Raw genomic sequence first — 16,727 nt, 5'->3', positions numbered from 1 at the left:
GAATCTGATTTCTCATCTCTTAAATCATATATATCCACTTCTGTATTCACTAAATCCTCAGTCTGATGCTGTGACAAAGTCCTGCAGTGGCCAGTTCACTTCCATAGATCATTGAATGAATGACAGCATACTGATGAAGGACAAATAGAACATAATATCCAGTCCTTCTATGTATAATTTGTGTGTTTTAACTCTAAATTTAATTTGGTAAGATTATCATTAGGGCCTACCCATCCAAGGTAATCGGGTGTCAGTTTGTTGACCAAGACTGGGGAGTACCTGTTACATAGAACTTACTTCTTGGGGGTTCTGGGAAAGATTTAAATTCCAGAAGTAGGCATCCCTGTTATTTGACTGAAAAGAGTTCGGCAGCATGGAGTTGATGTATTCTGAATATTTTAATTTACAAGACAGAAGGCACATGAAAAATAATCTTGTGAAATTCATGGCAATTGATCAATTATTGTGTATTAATTAATTTTATGAATTAAAACATTTAAAAAATAAATGAACATGTGGTAGATAATGCATAAACAAATAGTTAAATACTTGATCCCTTACAGTCTGGTTTTAAAAAAGGACACCGTTCTGCAACAACACTAATACAAATTATGAATGACATTGGATGGGCAATGGATGAGCAAAAACTGACTATACTTATCCTTGTACGGGCCAGGGGCGTCAACGTATCAGCCCCACCCGCTTACGCTTAGACCAGCCTCCTCTTGCTTCTTTCCATGGTAGCCAGCAGAGGACTATGGAAATTACTCAAGGTTTAATTTGGAGTCTTCCATGTCGCGAGGTTCCTGGATACATCTAGCATCCGGACTGTTCTGGAAGGACCAACTCAGAGTGACTTGCCTGGGGTGTGTGTAGTTCAGTCGTGAGCTCAGTCAGTGAGTGACTGCCAGTACTGTGCAGTGTATGGACTGCCATTATTGTCGGACTAGCGTGCTACAGTGCGGATTGACGGCGAAGGAGAGAATGTGTGTTCGTGTGACTGGGTGACATTAACTGTTTACCTTGTGTTTGAATGTAAAACTGTGTGGTGTGAGAACAAGTGAGAGAGAGAGAGCACGAACTGTGTAAGTGTGTGTATGAGCAAAAGTAATGTGTGGTCCTGTGTAGTTTAATGATTAGTTAATAAATCTTAGTATAGAAGCTACCAGTTTAGTGTTACTTTATCTTACTATTCCGCTGACTTGTCACAATATTGTTAGCTAAGTTACAAAAACTTCACATGACTCATTCTGCTATTCATCTCTTGGGCTCATACCTCAAAAGTAGATGACAGTGAGTTAGATCAAACACAATGACTTCTGAAAGGAGGACTAAGTTATCTGGCATTACCCAGGGGTCTATTCTTGGACTTAAGGACATTTCTTCTCATTGGAATGACTGTAACTATCATCTTCATGCTGACGATCTTCAGATATACTGACAATGCAATCCACCAAATGAACTCAACTTTAAATTCAGTTAGCTCGTATGCAAACACGAAGAAAATGCAAGCAATCATAATAGCACATTCCAGGCTTTACCTTTTCAGAAGTCTGTAAGAAAGGTAGGCATTGTCATGAATTAGTCATTAAACTGGAATGGCCACATAATTGTCTGCAGAAAGGTATATGCCTCTCTTCACCCCGTAAAAATGAAACAATCTGTTCTACCACATAATATGTAAATAAAATTCAAACTCTTATTTTTCCAATCATTTATTACTGTGATGTTTTACTAACTAATGCAACTGTAGTACAAACAATGAAGCATTTGCAATGAATTCTTGCATACAATTCGTATTTTCTTGGAACTATAGAATACCTATTTCCTCTTATCAGAAGCTATCCTGGCTGAAAGAAAATTGATAAACTATGAAACCTACATACTGCGACACTAATTTTTCAACTTCTGAACGAATCTACACCTCTCATCTACCCATGGATATAATACCAGATCGACTTCTACCCTTATGATACCCCTTACTCATCTGTATACAGCCACTCATTCCAGGTGTCATGAGGCAAGGCTATGGGACACACTCTCTGTCAGTATTCGTAATAGCACTCCAATAGCCTGATTTGTTGAGATTTCCTCTTAAATATGTGAACAGCTTGTATGAATGTTAGTGTGAATTTAGAGTAAGTATGATTTAGAGCTATTGTTAGGTGATGTAGATAGATAATATTAATAATATTAATCATTAACAAAATAACAATTATAATATTTTACTTCATTTATTTAGGTAGTTTCTAGAGACTGTAAACAGTGTTATTTTTCCAAATTATGCAACTATGAACTGTGTTCAAGTGTAAAAGAGGGCTATGAGCCCTAACTTCGCCACATAAAAAGCATAAAATAAAATCAATTAATATGATGTGTAATTATTCGTTGAAGTCCGGGTCTGGAGGGATTACAGTATTTATTATTTTCAGAATTATCTAGTATCTGGGTCTCTCTTATTATGCAAATGATCTTCATTTTCTTATAGTTGATGCTAAATTCTATGCTTGTGTGATCAATAATGCAATTTTTTTTTTTTTTTCTCAGGAAAAGGGAACATCTCTGCCAGCTCAGCGTTCAAACAAGCATCCGTCCCGTGGCCTCCTGAGGCATATTTTACAACAGGTGTACAATCAAGCTGTTGTTGACCCAGAGAAACTCAACCAATATGAACCTTTCTCTCCAGAGGTAGGCCCTATGTAATTATATTTGTAAGTTACCATAAAGACCTCAAGATCATACTATATAGAAATTTGACTAATCTGGCAAAGGAATACATTGCACAGTGTATAATTTGTTTATATAACTGATCAAAGTAAAACTGAGTTAAAAAGAGAAACTGAATTCATTCTAAACATTCCATCATCTTCCCATTTTGATAGTGGTTAATATCAACATCAGCAGTCATGTAAAACTACAAGATTGATTTCTGTCTGGTAGTTATGGAAATATTATGGCGCTGATAATAATGTTGTGTTTTGTCCCTTCAAAGACCCATCACAGAAATATCTGTACTTGCAGTTAGCTATCCTAAAATTGGGAATAGCATTTGTGAAGTTACCACCTCATTATTTTTGTGTAATACCAATGTAGATACCAGATTTGCATGAGTCAGCAGACCAACTTCACTTTTAACTTCATACATTTTGTTATGTTATTGTTTTTACATCCCACTGACTACTCAAACGGTTTTTGGGGTTGCTGAGGTATTGGAATTTTATCCTGCTGGAGTGCTGGTAAAATCTACCTGCATGAGGCTGATGTAGGTATATGAGCACTTCAAAATACCAATGGACAGCCTGGATTGAACCCACCATCTTGAGCTTAATGTTTGAACTACTCAGCCTGGCAAACTTCATACGTGGGATTTCTGAACAATTTTTCTAGAGCCCCCTATGTGAAGCATGAACACCAAATGTTTTAAGGTGAGACATTAAAATTCCACTAGGAAATAACTCACAATGCCTAACCGTTGCAGCTCGGTTTTGAGTTGGAAAATCTTCCCTACTCAAAATTCATCTTTGGTGTGGTATTCAAATTAATGCAAAGAACCGGTGAGTAAGCCAACATATCCGTCTAAGGGTAGCAAGCTTGCCTCTTATCGACTCCCAGCCAGTTCATGGATTGCTGCCTAGATCTGAGGGCTAGTTCAGGGTCTATTCAGCCTACATGAAAGTAATTGAGGAGCTATCTAACAATGAGATATCGCCTCTGTCTAGAAAGCCAAGAATAACCGGTCAATAGAACTAGTCGCACTGACCATGCATCATCCCGTAGCCTGCAAAACTTCGGGCTGAGTAGCGGTTGCTTGATATGTTCATCAAGACTATAGCTTTCGATTTTGTTTTTGCTTTTAACAGGTGACTAATCATGTAATATTCAGGTGAATGAACAAACAAAAGCAGCTATTTAACACCGCCATATAAAGGAAACCAGAATATCTTGGGCACATTATGAGGAATGAATGAAAATATCCGATACTTGTTATGGAGCCAAAATCTTACGGGAGGAAGATAGAGAATGTCAAGTGATCTCATGGATGAGGAACCTTCTAACCTCAAACATGTAAGTTGCACGCTGAAGCTACATGCCGGTGTGTTGAACATCGAAACCATTATTTAATTTATTTTCCGGGTTGAACCGTGTTGTACTTGTACGCATATCACGTACAAACTGTACAAACTGTACAAACTGTACAAACTGGCAAACTGTACGTGATATGCGTACAAGTACAACACGGTTCAACCCGGAAAATAAATTAAATAATTCTTCACACCGTGGAAGCTTCACTTCTAAGATACCGAAACCATTAGATCGCAATGCTGCCGACGCAGGCTGCAGAGAAGACAAATTCCCATCTCTTGTTACAAGTGCGACAAGACTTTCTAGCACAACACACACGGGGATCTCCCATCTCATGTAACAGATGCAGTTAGACAACCTAGAACCCATAGAGGGGGAACTCCCACCACATGCCACAAGGGCAACAATACGTTCTACCATCGCACAGGGGTGAAGTTTTAACTTCTTGCGACAAATGCGACTAGACATTTGGCACCACACAGAAGAGATACTCCCATCTCATGCTACAAATGCGACAACGTGCAGAAATCATGGCGGAAGAAATGGAAGTGAAAGCAAAGAGCGCTCTACAAAAACTAAGAAATATAGCTGAAACGGGAGGATATATGAAGGAGGACACCAAAAACAACATTCTGAACGCAGTGAGTACTATAACAGAATATATGAAAGCAATAGAGGAAAAAGTGAAGCCAGGAAATAGCGTGGATATTTTCGAAGCAAATACAACAGTAGAGGTTAGAAAACATCACATTGACTTGGAAGAAGAAGAAGGGGACGAAAGCAGCAGCGCGAGACAGGTGGCACCATCTATAGACGCAACAACAGAAACACGAGGGGAAGACAACCAGGCAAAGGTGCCAACTACTGGAGAGAGCAGCAATCCGGATGGTAAAGATATAGAGGGCATAGATCGATCCCAGAAAACATTCGGGGAAACAAATAACATGAGGACATCTCTCGGCCGCATAAATGAAAGTGCAACTGAGAGTCAGAATAGCACACCATCTGCCGATGACGAGGAAAACCACCAAGGAAGAATACAACACGCAGCAAATCCTACATTTCCAATAACACAAGACAAGAAACGTAATAACGCTATAGTCAAGCAGACGACAATAAATGTCGAGACAGTAAATGAGAAATTAGAAAGCATAATGGAATTCCTGGAAAACAAGCTAGATCAAATAATTGAGCAAAAAGTTAACCAAAGTCTAAAAAGAAAAATTACAACAGAAATAAACCACACGGTCAGGACAGCACAAAATGCATTCGATGAAACAAGCACCAGTACACGCGAAGAGAAGAATCAAATTCACCAGAGAGAGACAATAAGGGAAACAAGAAACAAATGGAATAACATATCGCCCTTAACCAATCAAAGATAAAATGATGACGGTGAACTAGAAGCGGCAGAAAAAATGGCATGGCTGCACGTAGGTCGGCTTAAACAGAGCACCACGGCAACAAATATAAGAAAATTCTTAGAAAGGAATGGCATCATAGGACACATAGAATGTGAAGAACTTCATACACTGGGAGACAGGAAAGCTTTTAAGGTCGGTTTCCCATATATCTATCTGGAAGATGCACAGAGCGCAGATTTCTGGCTACAGGGAATAAAAGTCAGAAGATTTCGCTTTCGGAGATATGATAGGAGACCAGAGGAAGAACGAGGGGTGGAACTTCAGTAAACATCTCACACAATTGCCATAGAGGAAGGGACCTTGGTCGAGCACGGAAATAAATGTATTATTATGGAATATAGAGGGAATAAGAAACGCAATACCCCACATATCACAGAAGACAATAAACGACACAGATGTTATGATACTGACAGAGACATTCCTCACGGAACCAATGGACTTACAAGGTTACTATGGTATACACATGCTAGCGACCCCGACGGAAGGAAGACAAGCAGGGGGAGTCACAATCTTCATAAAAGGGAAACTGGGAGATATCAAGCGAATCATCAAGGAGGAAAACATGGTCGCAATAATCACATCAGAAATTACGATAATAGGAATTTATATTCAGCCAAATACACCTATAGAAAACATAATGGATAAAATATCTATAGCCATAGAACAAACGAAAGCAGAAAGGAACGTTATAATTGCCGGAGATTTTAACTGCAGGATAGACAAAGAAAATACCAAAACTCGCATCCGTCTTGAGACTGGAAGAAGGCGGCTTCAAAATAGCGAACAAAAAAGAAACACCAACCTACTTTGCACAGAACGGTCATAGCGCCATCGACCTACTATTTTTTAGAGGAGTACAACTACAATTGTGTAAACAAGAGGGCCCATGGAACTCATCGGCAGCAGCAATAAGGAAACACATACCTATAATGACACGCCTACGCATGGAAATCCAACAAAAGAGGAAGGAAGCAAAAAGACCAAGTATATATACTAGAAAAATCCAGCGGGAAACAGTAGAAGAAAGCGAGGAAAACGTCGGGAAAGCTAGAAACCTAATAGAAGAAGAAAGACTAGAAGAAGCCCTAGCAACAGCCACCAAAGTAATAACGAAAGCCATAATAGTAAAGGAAAGAAGACATGCACAAGCTTGGTTTGACCAAGAGTGTTACAAGGAAAGAAAAGCAACTCTAAAGGCCCTGAATGCAGCAAAATTATACAGACGTCCAGAAGACTTAACAGCATATGCAGAGAAAAGGAAAAAATATAAAGAACTAAGAAAAAAGAAGAATATACAGAGAAACAAGGAAGGAAACAAGCCGAGGAAGCAAAACCAGAGCCATACATAGCGCCGAAAAAGAAGACATCAATCGCAACAGGAGAAATTCATATGGAGAACTGGGAACATCATTTCTCGAACATACTGAGTAAGGAAGGGCTGAAGCAAGCATATGACATAGAAACAGCGGAACCCACACATGCTGTGGAGCCAATAACAACGTATGAAATTAGGAAAGCAATACAAGGAGGGAGAAACAAGAAATCCGCATGACCAGACAAAATTTACATGGAACACTTAAAAGATTCACTTGGCGAGATGGAAGAACTGTGGAAAGACCTAATGAACAAGTGTATACAGACTGGGAAAATACCAGAGGGATGGAACACAGCGACTCTAAAGATATTGTTCAAAGGAAAAGGGAGCAGAACATCACTAGACTCATTTAGAGGAGTAGCACTAGAAAATGCATCCTTTAAAGTTTTCACGAAGATACTAAATGAAAGATTACTGGAAGCCTTCAGTGGGTACATTCCAGAAAATCAATTCGGTTTTATGAAAGGCAGGAGCACGGTTCAGGCAGTGAAATACCTAATAAATCAGGTAGAAGAAGCCTTAAGACACAAAGGAGGGAAATATCACGCAGTCTTTGTTGATTTCAAGAAGGCATTCGACTCAATCGACAGGCGAAAGCTAATCGAGAAAATGAAATTGACAATCGGCGAGAGAGACCCACTAGTGAGAATAGTTGAAGCATGTCTACAGAGGAACATAATCCGAATAAACAACAACGCAGAAATTTCTGAAGACATAATACAGATGAACGGAGTTATGCAAGGGGATCCCATGAGTCCCACACTTTTCAACATTTATACAGCAGATGTGAACCGCATAGTAGAGGAAGGATCAAAAGCAGAGCTGATCCTATACGCAGATGACATGCTGATCGGAGCGAAAGAAAAGGAGGATGTGCAAAGGGCAGTCCGCAGACTAGAGACCTGGGCGGAGGAAAACAGCCTACAGATAAATGAAGAAAAGACAGTACAAATGACCTTCAGAAAAGGTGGGAAATCAACGCCCAAAGACAACATAACATTACACCAAAAGCCATTACAAAAGGTACGAAATTACAAATATTTGGGAATAACACTACAGACAACGGCGGCGTCCTTTGGTATACATATTCAAGAAAGAACGGCAGCAGCAATCAGAGCCTCATACAGCATCCAAAACATTTCAAACCTATCAATCAGCACGGCGATGAGACTTTTCAAGACGACAGTAGCGCCAGTGATAACATATGGAATTGAGATCGTGTGGGAAAAACTGAAGATCGGAGACCTGATGAGAATAGAAAGAATAAAAGCAATGTTCATGAAGAGGATTACCCGAGTCGGAAAGACAGCGCCATCCCGGATGGTATACGAAATGATGCGGGAGACGTATTTCATAGAAGACATACGATCACAATAGGGAACATGCATGATCCGGGGTTTTAATTATAAATATGCTAATCTGATTCAAAATTGCATGCAGAATTCAAAAATGTGATCAGAATGTACAAATAATAACTCCAAACATGATAAAAATCTATGAAAATGTCACGTCACGCAAGTACGCGATCTCATTGGCCTGACGTCATCGTACAGGTTGACTGAATTAGCAGACGAAATAACACAGTGTACTGTGAGAAGCAAGATACGCTTCGCATATTTCTACTTTACGTTAGTGTCTAGTATGGTTAAATTCGAGGTCTATACATTGGATAATAATCTGAGTGGTATATTTTAGACTTAAAATTAATCCTGCGCAGACAGTGAGGCAGAAAACTTATAAATGGTGTAGAGTCCCGATGTGCAATAGCACTTCGCATACCATACCAAACAAATTGTTTATAAACGTTCCAAAGACGCTAAAACTAGGGAGAAATGGATTTTGGCGAGCTGGAGAAATGCTGGTGATATATCGGAAAAGTCTACAGTTTATTTTTTTGAAGATTTTAACGTAAGATGAATTTGTTTGAATTTTCAACTCACTTTTCCATGTCAGCTGTTCTAGTGGTAAAACTTTAAATTTTAATGTATGATGCTTTATTTAAATGCTTCAATTACATCTTGGAATATGAAAGTAATAAACAGTGCATTAAATAATGCTGATTATTAGAGTATTCTCCAAACCTAACCTATGTTTTGGGTGATCCATGTCAAGATAATAAATCAAAGGGGTTATGAACCATTTTGACAGCTCTAATTCTACCAATATATCTTGGCATGGGACAGTTATGTATGTCTTTATTGAAGAGCTTAATTGGTAAAGAAATTTAGGCTATATCTAAATACTCTATAATGTAACAAAGAATAGGCGTGTACATCATGAAAGGAAACAACGTGAATTTAACAAATGTATAACTCTACACAAAACCAATGCTTGTCTGTTGGGGTCTTATACGGTAAGTTAACAATGCTCAATTATAATAATTATCATAATATTAATGAAATAAATAACATAATTCCACACAGGTGAAAATAGTGATGTAGGTGTTTAAAATATTATCCAACTTAGCCTAAGTTTTAGGTTATACAAGCCAAGTCAATAAACCGAAGGGTAAAAATACCGCGCGAGTTGGCCGTGCGGTTAGGAGCGCGCAGCTGTGAGCTCGCATCCGGGAGATAGTGGATTTTGAACCCCACTGCCGGCAGCCCTGAAGATGGTTTTCCGTGGTTTCCCATTTTCACACCAGGCAAATGCTGAGGCTGTACCTAAGGCCACGGCCGCTTTGTTTCCATTCCTAGGCCTTTCCTGTCCCATCGTCGCCATAAGACCTATATGTGACGGTGTGACGTAAAGCAAACAGAAAAAAAAAAAGTCACAGCACCCAAAGACATTCCTGTATCGAGCGACTAAAATGTCACCAGGACACTTTTCTTTCCTGATATGCTCAGCTTGTTAAAAGCCAAATGTAATTAATGTTACTGGCTTTACGCCCCGCTAACTACTTCTACGATTTTCGGACGCCGATGTGCAGGAATGTAGTCCTGCAGGAGTTATTTTACGTGCTAGTAAAGCTACCGACACGAGGCTGACGTATTTGAGCACCTTCAACTACCACCGGACTGAACCAGGATCGAACCTGCCAAGTTGGGATCAGAAGGCCAGCACCTCAACAGTCTGAACCACTCAGCCCGACTTGTGAAAACTAGATGAAGTCATATTTATCTTTATTATGTTTAACTTTTTCCGTCCACAAAGGTATTTAATTCTCTTTCATGGGCCCCGGAAGTGGGTAGGCCAGTTGTCCCAACCATAAATATATATTTTTTGGGAATGATAGATTATAGCCCTATAGTACTATGATCTTTCTTTCCTTCCTTCTTTCTTTCTTTCTTTCTGAATCAGTTTATCCTTCAGGGTTCGTTTTCTCTCGGACTCAGCGAGGGATTTCACCTCTACCACTTCAAGGGCAGTGTCCTGGAATGTGAGACTTTGAGTATGGTGATGCAACTGGTGAGGAGGGCCATTACCTCTTCCAGGCGGCCTCACCTGTTATGCTCAACAGGGGCCTTGTTGGAGGATGGGAGGATCGGAAGAGATAGACAAGGAAGAGGGAAGGAAACGGCCGTGGCCTTAGGTGCCTGGAGGAGAAGTAGGAAAATACGAAAAACCACTTCGAGGATGGCTGAGGTGGGATTCGAGACCCTTCTACTCAGTTGACCTCCCGAGGCTGAGTAGACCCCGTTCCAGCCCTCGTACTATTTGTTTTCAACTTTCATGGCAGAGCCGGGAATCGAAACCGGGCCTCCGGGAGTGGCACACATTAACCACTACACCACAGAAGCGGACTAGTACTATAATGCTACTTATATGTTTATGTTAGTGCTGAAATCCGATTTCTTACTTTACTAATGCTGAAAGCCCGAAAATGTAATGTTATTCTTTAATAGGGGAATCAGTCTAGAAGGAAATGTTAAAAGTGATGTGATATCTATCCAGGTTCGTTGTTATCCTAGTACTATGGGTTACAGTACATTGCACGTATATAAAAGACGCCACTTACAAACTTGCTTGTTATCCGTGAATTTCTGCGGCCACAAAAGTCACTATTTTTCAAGAATGATGACATTTACACATGATAGATTGTCTGATTGTGCTGTTTTGAACCTTTCTTCTGTCATTTTGAAGTTATTCGCGATCATGAATAATAAACAATCGGCTTTTAGCAACGGCTGATGCACAACGGCTGGTAGAGCTCCATGCGGTACTGGATCGTGACGTCACAGCGCGCCGCTTACGTCAGAGGCCGTTTCACTCCCCTTGCGGAAAGGCACTATTAAGTATTTTTTTAATGGTAGAAAACAAGGCAACATACCACAATGTAATACGTTTACGTACTATTTCATTGGTGTACTTTTCAAAAAAAAATTTTTGAAAATGATGCATGTTCCCAATTCTACCTACAATCAACGGAAGCAAGCAGGGCAGTAGTAAACATCAGGGAAAGGAAGAAAAGTGAAATCGACCTCGACTTCTACGCCTCACCAGGGATGACGGACGATAGATGGACTAGAGAGTGCAACACACAACGCCACGTGATAACACGACTCTCCATACATGGGTTTCACCACAAGATATGCGTAAACCAGAAGTTCCATGAGCCAGACGAAGATTGTAAGTGCATTTTGTGTGGACAGATGTGTAGTAGATATCACATCATAACATGCACGAAAAGAACCAGGACAGTTACAGACTATAGCAAAGACTGAAATGTGAAATTTATTTAATGCTCAAACTTGAGTGTACATTTCTGTATTAATTAATAATTAAATGTCTTCAACAGAGCTGTACTTTAAGTAAGGCCACAGTTGTTTCCTTCCCACTCCTATATCATCGTCGCCGTAAGACCTAGCTGTGTTGGAGCGACATAAACAAAATTGAAAAAAGAAAGGGAAAAAAAAGAGCAACCACACAACAGAACTGTCCAAAAATGCCATACACTAATCTCAAATTGCCATTATGTTAACCAAATTCTGGAGTGGATAAGGCACTTCTACTACTACTACTACTACTACTACTACTACTACTACTACTACTACTACTACTACTACTACTACTAACAGTAGTAGGTAGAAGATATAATTTTTTCTGTATTTCCATCAGTCACCACTAATCTGCATCGAGGGCTATCACCCGGGTGGCGGATTTCATATGAGTTGTTTACCTAGTCTTTCCTTAAATGATTTCAAAGAAGTTGGAAATTTATCAGACATCTCCTGTGGTAAATTATTCCAATCTCTAAATCTACTTTTAAAACTCCACTGAAGCTTATTCACCTGCCAATGTCATTCCAAGCCATCTTTCTACTCGGAATATTCCGCTTAGTCGACCTGTATGTTTCCATACTCCCAAGTCTTCCCAGCTCAAAGTTTGAAGCATTTTCATAACACTACTTTTTTGTTGGAAATCGCATTGTTTTCCTTTTGATTTTTCCACACCGAGCTCGACAGCTTCAGTTGCTTAAGTGCAGCCAGTATCCAGTATTTGGGAGATTGTGGGTTCCAGTCTCACTGTTGACAGCCCTGAAGTTGATTTTCCATGGTTTCCCATTTTCACATCAGGCAAATGCTGGGGCTGTACCTTAATTAAGGCCACAGCCACTCCCTTCCCTCTTCTAGCCCTTTTTTAGACATATCTGTGTTAGTGCAACGTAAAGGAACTTGTAAAAAAAATTGAAAAATCCAGTTTTTTAATAAAATAATCCTTGTTAGGGCCACACACACTGGAACCATACTCTAGTTGGGGTCTTACCAGAGACTTGCATGCCCTCATCTTTACATGCACATAACCATATGAAGATTTCTCTTAACCTTTATTTACAGTCCTGGTTATGGTTTTTTTTATACGGTGCTGTGATTTTGAGGAAACTTTGCAACATTCTGCTGATAGCTGGCTTACTGTTGCAACGGTTCACATCCCGTTACAAGGTGATATCTGTATTATTATTATTATTATTATTATTATTATTATTATTATTATTATTATTATTATTATTATATCTGTGAGATTACTATTGTTGTATTATAATTATTATTCAGTTGAATTCTGCAATGCTTGTCGCTTGCGTGATTGTAGTTAAATGTATGCATACATACGTGTGTGTAGATTAACACTAAAAACATCTACAGTGAGAGTTGATGTATATCAGATGTGGATGTGACATTGTAACATTGCAAAATACTGCTGGCGTTACTGCTAAGTCATTGCTACGTCATCGTGCTTATTTAGCGCTGAGCTCTCGTTCTTGGAGATACCTACTGGGAGCTGCGGGGGATTTCGCCATAGTGTGTAATATTTTTCGTGAGGTGGGAGTAGATTATAGTTATTTCTGGAGATTACGTAGGTGCGTCAACCATTGTCTATAAAAGGTGGCTGTATATTGTAGCGTCAGTCATTATTCAATTGGAAGCAGAGGCTACAGTTGGTCGGAGTGTGAACAAGATGGAGTGGCCTCAGTCAGTCAACGGGAGTCATTAGTTAAACGGAAGGTGAAGAGAGAAGAAGTAAAGTGGATGGTGAACAGTGATGGAGTCATAGAAGGAGACGCATGCAATGAAGTCATACTGTGCAAACTTACCAAGAAGTCACATGATATGGAGAAGAAGCAGTCACATGGATACATCACCAAATTAGGCGTGACACATCATCAGTAAACACTAGATCTAAGGAATACGTCATAATTACACTCAAAGTGTTGAGGGTAGAGTCAAGTGAACCAGTGAGGGAAATATTTCGTGTATAATTGTTAAATGTCCGGTCAAGAAGAATTCAAATTCATGCCCAGTTTCTTTCAATTGCAATGTCATAATTTCATATTCTCATCTGTTTTATCGCAGCAAGACTTACTAGTTTTCTATACAATTTAAAGAATATATTTTGTTCTATCAAATGAATTCATAGTATTATTTCAATGACAGAATTAGATAACCTCAAATTAAATGGGCAAACCGAACGCCAATCTCCTTTTCCCAGAACTTATATGGTATGTTGTCAGAAGTAAGCTTATTACCCTACACCCTAGAGATAGTCAAGATTCTCATTCTATTATTGCTCCACTGAGTTGTAGGTGGCGCCCGTCAAATAACGTATGTGTAAGTAAGCAGGTAAGAAGTAAGTGTGACTACAAGGTTCAATGATTGTGTATTTTATTTAATGAATATTAATTTTCATATTTTTCAATATAAATGCAGTTTGATATATTCAAAAATTAGAGAGTTAGGAACTTCACAATGTGCTCCCAACTGCAGCGTAGGAAGCAAAGTGCACAAAACATCCCAGCAGTTAGTTACGTCTGAAAATTGTTCTAGAATGTGTATGCAACTGACTCTTGCATATTATTGTGTATACTGTTTGTGTAATATGTAATCTATTGGGAAAATGGAGTATTCTGTTGAACAGCAAATTTATTTGTTGGAAAATTTAAAGAAAGATAACTGTAGAAGAGACATTTGGAGATTTGCTTATAAATATCCTGACTGGAGCTTTTCTACAAAATCTTGCGATCTGAAGTTGATGAAAAAGTTCAGTTTGTGATGTGCAGAGGAATCGGGAAAGTCATGTTTTAACTGAAGATGAATGCGGGGATGTTCGTGTGTGGTTAGAAGCAAGTTCCAGAAAATCACAATTGTCTAGCGCAGGAAATGGATATATCCCTGGGGTTGGCCCACAAAGCAACCAAATTCTTTAAATATCTACCAAATAAAAGAAGGTTTAGCAGGAACTTCACCAAACAGATTTTGCTTGAGAATTAGATTTGTTAGGGGTGCAGTAACTATAGATATAGTGCGGTATACTTGTTTCAATTTCTGATTGGCTGTGCCTGGAGTTGTGCTCAATCTGCCATATTTGTCCCTGGCTCTCTATTGTAAACATGTTGCTTTAATGGTTGTAGTTCACAGAGTAGGTGAAAATGCCGGATTGTTGTGCTTTCAGCTGTACCAACAGGTCGGAAAAACGATTTATGTTGAATGTATTTCCCAGGGACCCAATTGGAAGAAAGCAATGGGCTGCCAAAGTTATAGTACAAGGGTGGTCTCCTATTGACACATTGCATTTAAGTGAAGTAAGTCCATGATACTTACCTTTTTTTAAAGGTAATCCAAGTGCCCACAATATAGTTGGCTGGATTGACCGGCATGTTATTTTCACTAGGCCCACTCTGAGCTGTATATATGGGAAAAAGTACGAGGGGATGGGGAAAGAATACTGAGATGTAATGCCGTTTCTACAATTTTCTCTCACAGAAAGCCTCTCATCACTTGGAAACCATGTAGTAAAAAAATGTGCAGGAAGAGAGGAGAATACACATTCTGATCTACCAGACACTACAGTGGCAAGATTGGAAGATGTAATTTTTAACTCAACTATTGCTCCACTGGACGGGCCTGCAACAGCAAGTTGCAACCTGCCTCATTCAAATACAGACACAGTAAAATCTTTGATTTTGAAGTGCAACGTTGTATTATGTGTGTATGGTTATGACAACCATAATGAGAAGGTTGAGAAGCAAAATCGCTGACTGACACACCCCAGACAAAACAAAGTAAATAACTTACTTTACTTTTGTGTCCGGGAGAAACATTAAATTCTTCCTCTGTAGAACTCTGCATTAGATCTTCCTGGGTACAGAAGTCATTCATCTCTTGACATATGAGTGGATGTTGTGGAGTCTGGAAACCTTCACAGTCACATCTTTCATCCTCTGCGTAACCCCATTTCACAAGATTACTACGGCACTTGGACACACCTGTTCTCACCTGGTTTAATGACCTCCAGGTGATATAGGACAAATGGCTTCCACTACTCAGTTCCTTAGGAGTAAACCCATCAGATTATTTTAAAATATTTACAGTAGAGACTCAAAAGAATGGAGTTTACATTCATTAACTATACATTTACCGTATAGTATAGTAATGGAAAAGAGACCTTCCACATTTGGCATGGTATAAAAGTGATGTTCTTGTATTTAACTGGAGTGTTTCACAATGCATTGAAAACTAGGGTGAACGTTTCCTCGGAAACTTTAAGCGGAAGAACTGGGAACTAGTCCAAAGATTCATTTAGTACAAATCCTAGGTTTATGGGATGAGGGCATGTACTTTGGTGTGTTTTGTCATCCATTATTGGCTACTCAAGTGCCCTCCCTATCCTTGTATTATGTGTGTACTCTTGCTTTACTCAGTTCAGTCTGGAGTAATGATGTTATCATCTGATTTATTAAAACTTAGTTACTTCTTTTTCATTCAACTTCACCATGCCATTCTTCTGCGCCACACACTATCATATTTCAAAGCGACACCAAGTCAAGTAATTACGAGTCGTAAGAGGTTTCAAGGCGTTGAAAGAATTACAGGAAATCCTACCAGATATCAACATTCATATCGGGGATCAAGGAAGAAGCCTCCCCGAAGATTGTAGTTAATGCAGTCAGATGTTCCCTGGCAACAGTTTAACCAGCTGATTCTTCCACAAAGGTGCTGCCACACAGCAACAAGTATGCAAGAGAACTTATCCACGCATAGTCCTTTATAGGACCAACCAAGCACGGAACACTCACCTATTTCCATTGGTAACAACTTACGGATTGTCACTTGAACATCGAATTGATTTTAACTGCTAAGAGTCAATATCTCTCATGCCTGATGCTGTAGAATACTGTAGATGAAATAGCAATACAGGAGACTCACACCAAGGATGACACAGATCTTTTCAGAAGAGGAAGGATATATGGTTATTATGTGGCTGGAGCCATAAATGATGAGCAATGCGGTATTGCTACATATGCCAGGTCCCATCTCACTGACTACAAAGTAACTTATCAAGAAAGAACAACAGATGTCTTTGTTTTGGCTGTAGAGATTGCCGGCATCACTGTAGTAAATATTTACAAA

The 16,727-nt window shown here is 39.3% G+C and overlaps 1 protein-coding gene across 2 annotated transcripts in view; it reads left to right on the top strand.

The window, feature by feature from the left end:
• gpp (grappa) overlaps positions 1-16,727 on the top strand; it is a 552,218-nt gene that overhangs the window by 350,504 nt on the left and 184,987 nt on the right. For both annotated transcript variants that reach the window (XR_010859839.2, XM_067145498.2), the window contains exon 5: positions 2,548-2,688. Coding sequence is in view for 1 of the 2 variants with exons in the window: in XM_067145498.2 (XP_067001599.2) it covers positions 2,548-2,688 (141 nt within the window). In the remaining variant the exon portion in view is untranslated. The remainder of the gene's footprint in view (positions 1-2,547; positions 2,689-16,727) is intronic.

Source organism: Anabrus simplex, chromosome 4 (genome assembly GCF_040414725.1).
Source record: "Anabrus simplex isolate iqAnaSimp1 chromosome 4, ASM4041472v1, whole genome shotgun sequence".
Taxonomy (NCBI): domain Eukaryota; kingdom Metazoa; phylum Arthropoda; class Insecta; order Orthoptera; family Tettigoniidae; genus Anabrus; species Anabrus simplex.
Note: the sequence above shows the minus strand (reverse complement) of the source record. Positions and strands in the feature narration are given on the sequence as shown.